This window comes from Leuresthes tenuis, unplaced genomic scaffold (assembly GCF_036924035.1).
Source record: "Leuresthes tenuis unplaced genomic scaffold, fLeuTen1.0.hap1 SCAF_18, whole genome shotgun sequence".
In the NCBI taxonomy this organism is placed as follows: Eukaryota; Metazoa; Chordata; class Actinopteri; order Atheriniformes; family Atherinopsidae; genus Leuresthes; species Leuresthes tenuis.
This window is the reverse complement of record NW_027325372.1, coordinates 5598572-5608400: the sequence shown is the minus strand read 5'-3', so window position 1 is coordinate 5608400 and position 9829 is coordinate 5598572. Positions and strand designations below refer to the sequence as shown.

Genomic DNA, 9829 nt, shown 5'->3' with positions numbered 1-9829 from the left:
AGTTTTAATTTGTAGTATTTTGGGAGAATAGAATCTGTGTGAATTATTATTTTTCTAACTGACTTTAAATTTAAAAAAACATTTTCAAGCATCAGTGTTTTTAGTGGCTACTTCGGTTTCTCCTACATGCTTGTAAGGGCAGGGTGAGGAGTATTTAGCTGGTTGCAATCTATAGCTTCACCTGTAGATGGCACTGAACCCCACAGACTGGACCTTGCAGCAATCAGTTGAGCTGTTTCTGTTTGATGGACATCTGTGTAGATGTTGTAAAAGCCCATTTATGTCTACTAAACTTCCAGTTTTAATCTTAAATGGCTCCAAATAGGACATCTGAACTAGATCTTTAAAGACATACGGATTTACTGTATCATATCTAAGGTTAAACATTACATTGCTGTTCCTAATCTGTAAGAACCAGTTTTGACACATTGACTTAACAGTTAGAAATTAGACTTGATTCAGTTTTTCCCTTAAAGTTTACACAGTTGAGAGATATGGCACCAAAAACTCACTTCTCTTTTCTTTTAAACTTTATATAGTGATGATTTTAATTAGCAAAGCTTAAACATTTGTTGATGTTAAATAAGTCACGGCTCAAACGCTGTAAGTCTAATGCAAACATTGATTTATTTGAAATTCCAGGCCACTCTCTGAACGTAGTACATCGAATAATATCCAGCAGCAAAGAAAATAAACTGAACACAGTGGGGAATGACAGCCAATTTCAAGCATTTAGTCTTAAATTCATAACGTATCCCTTCAGGATAGATGTTCAGTCCTTGAATGTCTAAAGTCATGGTACATTCAGAATTCTAACTTATGGAAATGCCTCAAAAAATCCAAATTCAGACAGAACAAAGAAACATGTTGCACATTCAAACCACAGAAAACACAAGTCATGACGGTTTACAACACAATGAAAATAAATACAGGAAAGCTGATGCATCATAACAGTTAAGTAACTTCAAATGGAGGCAGACTACTGGAAATTAATAAAAAAGCTTTTAGTAGCAGTAACGACGGAGAATACTGAGAAGTACAGTAACGTCTGGAAGAGGACACAGAGGGGAACAAAGCAGGAACCCAGGATTAAAACTAACACAGTTTGTTCATCAAAGGTCTTTCTGTAAGGTGTGAGGCATGTCTGTCATCTTTTTCTTTTCCTGTTTTACAGTCAAGTGTAGGTTTGGTTATCCAGATGTGCACACAATATCTAACTCTTAATCATTTATATTCAAGAGAGCACAAATTCAAACTCCGTGAAGGTTTGCTTCTTTGATTGTGAATTTGTTTATGTAACTCGCCTGATTAATTGTATTTCTCTCCTATTTATAACAAACACTGGTACAAGAAAATTGAGATTTGAGGTGTGGTAGACTGTCAGTGTAAATGGTTCAAGAAAATAATCTGCTTTCAGACCATCTGTAGTTCTGTTCACTTTTAGTATGTAGACTCAAGCAACAAAGCTTGTGTAGTTGTAGAACTGTGGCTCGTTTCCCCAGAGGGAGTTTCTGCACGTCTTACTGCTTCATCAGTAAATTTGACAGCTGGCTTCCCACTCCATTAACTCAAGCTGGTAATATATATGTGACAATGTAAATGTGACAACCTACTGCTAACTGTCCCATCTCTGTAAACCCCACCCATGCAGCTCTCCCAGCATAATCGTATAAACACAAAGATTTCCTCCACCTGCTGTTAAACTCTGTAAACCTGCCTGGTGCTGATTTAAAAAAAAAAAAAAGAGGATCTGGAGCACATTACAGGCCATGCATGGTTTCTGAGGAAGACAAAGAGCAGAAGGAGCACTGAGGAAAGGCTTGCTTTGGCTCGGATTAGTTTGTTGATGCAGACTCGTCCTGTGACTTGTGTGTCCATCCTTGAAAAGCAGCTCAGTAGAAGAAATACACTGGGAACAGCAAACACAGACAATCGTTTCAGGATAATCTTTAGCAGAAGAAGCTGTAACACTTGACAGTTCCACTAAAACAAGTTTGGCCTCTTAAGGCAGTAATTGAGCTCAAGATTTCAAAAATAAGATCCTGCTTACTTCAGCAAGACCATGACAAACCATATTCTGCACATATTACAACAACCCAGCTCCTTACTGAAATAGTTCAGGTACTAAACGGGCCCACAGTCCAAATATGTTGCCCAGTGAACATTTGGATCCTTATTAAACTAATAGAGATGAGAAGTAGGCCTTTGAATCATCTCAAATCCTAAATCAAGCAAAAAGTAGAACAGTTTTTGGTTTTTAAATGACAGAAGTTGATCTCAGTTTTCAAATGCTAACAGCGTGCCATTAAAAGGAGAGCTAATGCACCACAGTGATACATTTTCTCATGTCCCAATATTTTTAAGATGTGTTGCTGGCATCAAATTCAAAATGAACATAAGTAAAATAAAATTGAAAAAAAAGACAGAAAAACATTATTTCTCAGACTCTACTTTTGACACATTGTCTTTTCAAGTGAATATCAATGCATTCTGGTTTAATTTACACAGTGTCCAAATTATTTTGGAAGCAGTGTTTATTATTCTGATATTATTCTGTACAGACAGCAGATATCGTGTATTTTTACAGATAAAGACAGTGAAAGTGTTTTTTTTACTCACAGAAGATGACGCCAACAAATATAACACCTATAATAGCCATCATGATCATCATCTGTAAGAGAGAATGACAGAATGCTCGATTAGGTGAAACATCCCCATTAATTCCAACTAGACTAGTGTAAGGAAACTAAACTGTCTCTGAAAATTATATAAAAATGTAACCTTTAATTGTGTCATCTTTTATTTAAAATGAATTGGAGATCCAGATGGATCTTCACAGATTTTACAACATAAATTGCAGCACAACCTGTCTTAATACTGTGTGTGTATGAAATTCTCATGATAAAGTGAGTGTCAGACCGACAGGAAATCACATCAACTCTGAACAGGGGGGAAGGGCAAGAGAGATTAACAAGAACAAGAGGTTAGAGGGAGAGATTGGTGTCATTGTGATGTGTGTGCATCGTCACAGACTGAGCTGATCAGTGATGGGAAATAAATCAAAATCCCATTTTTAGTATTGTTAGAAAGCCAGTAGAAAGTTGAGTGTTACTGAAATGAAATGTTGGGAACTATTTTCAATGGCGGATTAATCTACATTTCATACTCTGACGAGTGACTGAGGCAGCAGGATGGTTTATGTGGCAGCTGAATGAGATACATTAGACTTTTATAACAACACCTGTTACATTCAGTGTTGGTTTCATAAATGATGTCAGTCATGGTCCTCACGAGTGGACAAATACAATCGTGTATGTTGGATGGGAGGAGTTACATCACAAATCACAGCTGGCTCTTTAATCCCTGACCGTCACTGTAATCCAGATTGAGATTTTCCTCCCTCTCTCTGTCAGTCAAATTGACTCTTTCTTTCCTCTAAAGTAATCCTCCGATTTTCCAATGGTTGGATGATCTGAAGTGCACAGCCAGTGGTGGGGCTGAACTGAATGATGCTCAGACAAAAAAAAAGAAAAGGATTGATGTTTGGATGGATGAACAGGAAGGCACCTTGAGCCGGTTTGGAGGGTGGGGGATAAACATGGCAGCTGAGAGAGAGGATGTGTTTCTTTTTTTGTTTAGTATTTATTTAAATTGTTCACCAAAGTTTTTACAAACTGCTGAGCTCTGCAGTGGGAGAATAAAAGCAATACAAGGCTGTTTAAAACCCACAGTCCTGTTCTTCGTCGAAGCTGCCATAGCACGAGGCTTCTCAAATCCCAGAGAAATCAAGCAATTTCTTTCAGAGAAAGAACAGTTTTCTACTAACATGAATCAACAAACATGCTGCTTAGACTTTCTATGAAACCTGATATTTGTTAGGAACTTGACGATCATGTTTCGAAACATTTATAAACTCTTTGATATGTTATGTTTGCAACTCCTACTAATTAAAACTGCATCGCAATCTGTTATATACAATTTACTAAAATGTGAATTTATTTATTCATTTATCTATTCAAAGATAAATTTGAGCAAACTTGTAAAGTTGAGGTAGAAATTAAGGGCATGTTTTACTCCTTAAATATATTAATTGGTATAGTAAAATGTAATGCATTATTTTTAAGTCTTCGACATATGCTGCTTACAACAACCAGACAGCGGGGATTATATTAATCAGACATCAAATTAGGAATGAATTCACCTGAAATGTATATTTATGGAGATTTACGACATCTGTGCAGAGGATGAGCAGTTGATGCACCTTAAAATTAATTTGCCCCTTCGCACATACAGTTATCAATTAACTCTGTGAGGACCAAACCTTTAATGTGAAAATCTGTCCATGTGAGGGTATTTTCAGCTAATAGGCTGCTGCCCTCATTTTGATAAAACAAAAATGGTGCAACTTGGAAAACTGGACAAACATACTTATTATTCAAGACCAAAATGTTGTATTCATGGAGGTGAGTAAAAGAGTATTTGAGGACAGTAAGTAAGTGGAAGTTTAGTCGGTTAAAATGAATACAAGCCACAAATGGCAGCAGAACAAGGACATTTACTTCAAATCATTAAAGTACAAATTCTGTGTGACAAGGCAACTAAACTCTAAGAAAATCTAGGGGTCAGTTGCATAAAACTGTCTGTAGTTTCATGGCTAAATCATTCTTCACGCCAGATTTATAAAGCTCTGTGTACATATGACCAAAACTACAGTTTATTTTAATAGCACCTACAATCAGGCTATATAATGAAAACCAGTAATAGAAACTGTCATTGTTGTATCATTGTGTGCATTGTTCATACATCTGCCCCTGTAGTCGGTGTGAGGAACGGCTGATCGAGTTCATGACTGGTTGTGTAGTAACGAGTAGGACAGATGATGGGAAAAAAAACCTTTCTGAATCAAGCCCACCTTGCAGTTTTTCCACCAGTACTTGTTCTTAAGTTTGGCGGCGCTGCTCTCGAACTGCGAGGCTCCGGCCTGCAGGGCGTCCGCCCGGTCGTCCAGCTCCGACAGCTTCTGATCCCTCTCCAAGACTTTGTCTACATTCACACGCATGATGTCCACCACCTGAGGGACAAAAACACGGTGAGTTTTTCTGCCAAAAGGGGGAACTGAGCTGGATTTTTACTCTGAGGGACCGGATAGCAGCAGTGGTTACAGCTTTATAATGTCATGTACCTATAAGCTGCTTCACATGGAGGATGCTTCTCTCCACAAAGAAATGAGATGGATGTTCTTTATGTTCAAATAGATGTTTTGCTAAACTTTTACTACATCGAGAACTTTTTTGTTTAATTTCTTATATATTTGTGCATTGTCTGATGTAATTGTAAGTGCTTGTAGTCCCACAGGTTTCCTCACCTCATCCACTTGTGCCTGTGTCTGCTGAAGTCGTCTGTTGCTTGTCAGGTTAGGGGCAGGAGCTGGAGGGCCCCCCTCGCCATCTGGGCCCCCGGGAGCTCCTGGAGTACCTGCTGCATCTGGAGTCGACCTTCAGAGGAGATGTTTAGATGGAAGAAACACAGACAGGAGGTTATAGTGATGAACCATCAGAGAAAAAAGACAAGTTCTCTGTGTCTTTTCTTGAAATTGAATGTTATTATTTGGCATGTCTCATTCTCTCACAGAGCCTGAGCCTGTTTTACTAAATCTAATGAGAGCAGCCCTGTGATGGACTGGCGACCTGTCATGGGTGTACTCTGCCACCAATGACAGCTCGGTCAGGCTGCCGCCCCCCCGCGATCCTGAATTGGATTAAGCAAAAAATATATGGATGCATGGATTTGAGAATTACTTACATGCAAATCACAAATGGCAATTTGCTATGGGGTATGCGTGGGCCACCAGTGTAGTGTTTTCTTTAATCAAGTTTAAACATGAGTAAATTAATTTTGACATGATCAACTTGTGTGGCATGCTGCATGATGAAGGACTTTAATAGGTCTTAATGAGACACTCGTTAGATTTTGATTACTTTCCAGATAATTTGCAGATTATACTGGCCAATACTTCATGGTGCAAATGAACTTTAAAGCCTGCCATAAAGCTGAATCCAATGTGAATTTCTTCCCTTATAAAATATCTTTCCTGATGCTTTGTAAGTTTTGTTTAGCAGAGATTACAGTAACAGGTTTATCTAACTTGAGCTGCCATAAGCTTCGTGGTCATTTTACAACTCACCAGGCTGCAGCTGCAAAACCACTGAATGAAGGGAACTGCCTTAAAGGTGAGTTTTTAAAAAGTTAATTGAACTTTTAGACAAGCAGGAATGTGTTTTCTTTCTCTTAAAACTTTGAACAATATATCTAGGGGGAAAAATCATCAACATGAATGATTTGCAAGTCTAATACTTTGGAAGCAGATTTATAGCATTTCACCTGCATTATAGCATTTTATTAAGGTGCCTGTCTGTACAGGCTGCAGCTCCAGAAACAAGTCTGTAATTATTTATACTGATGGGAAACCAAACATATTGTGAGAAATTTAACTAAAATCCTTTCACCATGTTTTACCATCACCAGACCAACGGGGCCATTTTTAAAAAAAAGTTGTTAACACTTCATATTAAGGGCACCAAACATACTTACAGGACCAGTGTTTATGATGTAGAGACATCTATCTAAATTAAATTAACTGTATCCAACTGATAACCATCCACCTAAACGTTTTCTTTCAGGAAATCTATGGAGGTTGTGGTAAAAGCCAAAGACCAGCTATGGAGTCAGTGTTCAGTTCGTTCCCGTAAAAACTCGGTGCAACATGGTGGATGAACAAGGCTGGAAACCTTTGGTGTTTCATTCTAAGGTAGTAAAATCAAAGTTATTCTCATTTTCAAGTGATTGTAAACTAATGAAAAACATAGTTATGAATAATAGATGTAATGGCTGCCAATAGATTGGCCTAAATGTTTCAGAATGCACCTTTAACAAATTATCAATGGACTTAATAGATCATCAGTTAAGGAAGGATCAACTTTTATGTTATTCATATGATAGCACTTGGTTTAAAAAAAATACAACAATTTGCTCTGACAAGCACTTGGAGACAGTCGGGAGGAGGAAAAACTCCCGTTTAAACTTCCAGCAGAATCAGACTCAGGGAGCACAGCCATGATTCAGCAGTGACTGTTTGATCAAACCTACAGGGCTTTACTTGTATAAATCTTTATTTCACACCCATGTGTTTGCTCAGCAGATACCTGTTTGCACAGAAATACGAAGCCAACTAGTCATCAGGTGCAAACATTTGCATAACAATATGCAAAAAAAGCATTTCATAAGTTTAATGTTTTAGTTAAGCAATCATGTGAAAATAATTCTCCATATGAAGCAATCACATGCAGAAAATGTATTTCCATTATTTGTCAGTGGTGAGCAACAGGAACTTTTGGTCCAATAATTAATTCATAACATCCCCACGAGTCAAACATGAGTCATGGACTATGGATATCTTAAGTATGAGATTTCTACCCTTATCATGAAGGGTGCCATTAAATTAGTGTCCAAAACATGCAACTAGGTGAATAAATGCATTCAAATTATGTAATAAGTTGAAATATTTTAACTTTTGGCTTTCAGAAGTAGAAGAAATAATTTACCTAATGTATATTACACTATGTATTTTTCGCAGTATACTTTGATAAACTGTATAAGTGCAACATAAACTGTGCTGCTTTAATATAAATTGAGTGACTCAAGTTCAAATGTTACATTTTGTAAATACAAGTTTAAACAGAAATTGATAGATTAATCAGACTAAAAAACAGTAATTTTAAGGTTTTAAATTATATTAAACCAACAATATCAACTGATGATGCGTATCAGTTTCAGACTGAGAATGTTGCATGATTAATGTACTTTTAACGTTAAAAATGTGAAAGTATGACTTTCACTTCATTGCTTTTAGTAGATGAAACATCCAAGCATTTCTTTGAATTTTTTTTAAATCTGTCTCTCTCTTTTTTTGTTCCCCAACTACTTTGAAAAGCTAAAACACAGAATGGATTATAAAACCAACTCAAAAACATGACTCATCCAACTTTGGCCTCCATCCACATAATCAAAGAAGAGGCTGTAACAGCTCAGCAGTTTAGAAGAATCAAATGAGAAAATTGTCAACAAAAAGTGAAACTGTTAAGCTTTCTGCCTCCCACACAACACTTTTTACACATATCACACAGCAGCTTGTGTGATACATGATGAGACCAAACAGCAGTCGACTTTTCTACCGTTGCTCTGACAGAAGCTGGTTTTCCAAAATGGAGAAAGATTAGTGCAACAGCAGCAGCAGCCTGACTGATGGAGATCAACATGCACGCTGTAATAATCTGACCTCCCCTCCCCCTCAATAACAAGATAGATGAATACATTAAAAAAAAAAAAAACATTTTCCATGTGATCGCAGTTTTATATGTTATGATTAAGTCATCCGTTGCCTTTGTTTTCACCCACTCACTGCAGTTGTTTTTGGGTGCTCTGAGCTGCATAAATCTGTTTGATGAAATAAGGACTGGTGCAGGAAAGTGTCGCTGGACGCACTTTAGCCCAGTCGATCCCAGTTGATGGATAGTTTTGTAGGTGAGTCAGCCGGTGAGTCACGGTCATATTTCTGCAGTCTAACTGCTGCATCCAAGAAATTTCAAGATTGCTTACAAGTTTTCTTTTTTGTAAAATAAAAGCAACAAGAAAAACTAAAACCATATGACTTTAAAGGAAAGAATAAGTTTAAATTACCATCCAGAATACAAATTACAACCTGTGTTTTAATTACTTTACTCTAATCCTAAAAAAAGTAAACGGATGTTCCCAGGTTATAGAGGTTTGTATAAATAAATGTTTTGAGAAATGAAAGAAAGATGTCGGAGTACTCACATCTCAGCGGCAGGATGATGGAGATTATCTGACAGGCGGAGGGTGAGGGAGGGTGAGGACGGTGAGAGGACAGGGAGAGAATCCCAGCTCAATATAAAGGAAGGTGTATGACTTCAGCTCTTGTCTTTGTCTGATGTCTTAGTTCACTTTTTCCTTTAAACCAAAAACTACAACTGAAGCAGCTGCGCAGAGGGGGGAAAAAAACTGTCCGTCACACAGAGGCCCCGCCCTACGCGCAGGCACACAAATGAGCACACAGAATGGCACACGCACGCGCACACTGTTCACGTCAGAGGATATAAGACCATAAATCAGAATTATTATTAGGAGCGACAGTTTGCTGCTTTATGTAGCTCCAGCGGAGGTTCCATGCGCTTGCGCACGTGTAAATCAGGTGAAACATACCTGCTCATCCAAGGAGGGAATCTTGCCCAAGTCTCACTTTGTATACACAAAAGATTTCCAAACAGGGGTATCTCAAATTCCAAGAGGAAACTGGATAGATAAACTTAGCTAATCTGGGAAAACCAAATATATGTGGGGCACAATAATGATGAATAATGAAGAGAAAAGAAAAGATTTAAAGAAATATTCAGTTCTAATTTTTTTTATTTTCCTTTTTCCATATATTATGTGTAAATTTGGGACAGTGGATCAGTGTTCTAACATGTATCCATCCAACACCCTATAAGAACAATTGTGTTAAATAAAGAAATGATTTAAAGACTTGAGCACCAAGAAAAGACAGCATTTGGCGATGTGATCAAGTCCTGGGGAATCCTGGAAACCGTTTAGAAACTGGAAATTTCACTGTTGAGGGAGATGGTGAGCCAGGATTGTTAAATCTCCACATCATAAAGCTTGACTCATGAGAGTACTGACTTGAACTTTCAGGACAAAATTGTAAAGTTTAAGAGACCATACTGAGCTTAAATTAACATTCCTGAACATGGAG

The 9829-nt window shown here is 37.6% G+C and overlaps 1 protein-coding gene across 1 annotated transcript; it reads right to left on the bottom strand.

Annotated features, from left to right (window-relative positions):
* Positions 1 to 622: 622 nt before the first annotated feature.
* On the bottom strand, positions 623 to 9022 carry LOC140274954 (vesicle-associated membrane protein 3-like). Its single transcript, XM_072370338.1, has 5 exons — positions 8875 to 9022; positions 5366 to 5495; positions 4913 to 5071; positions 2620 to 2671; positions 623 to 1909 (listed from the first exon to the last, which is right to left on the bottom strand). Coding segments are annotated over exons 1-5 (360 nt in total). The 5' UTR covers positions 8877 to 9022; the 3' UTR covers positions 623 to 1892.
* Between the last annotated feature and the right edge of the window lie 807 nt (positions 9023 to 9829).

Coding starts and splice junctions, on each gene's coding strand:
- LOC140274954 (XM_072370338.1), bottom strand. Junction 5,072..5,365: donor CACAGGCACAAGTGGATGAG/GTGAGGAAACCT, acceptor TTTGTCCCTCAG/GTGGTGGACATCATGCGTGT. Junction 2,672..4,912: donor ACTGGTGGAAAAACTGCAAG/GTGGGCTTGATT, acceptor TCTCTCTTACAG/ATGATGATCATGATGGCTAT.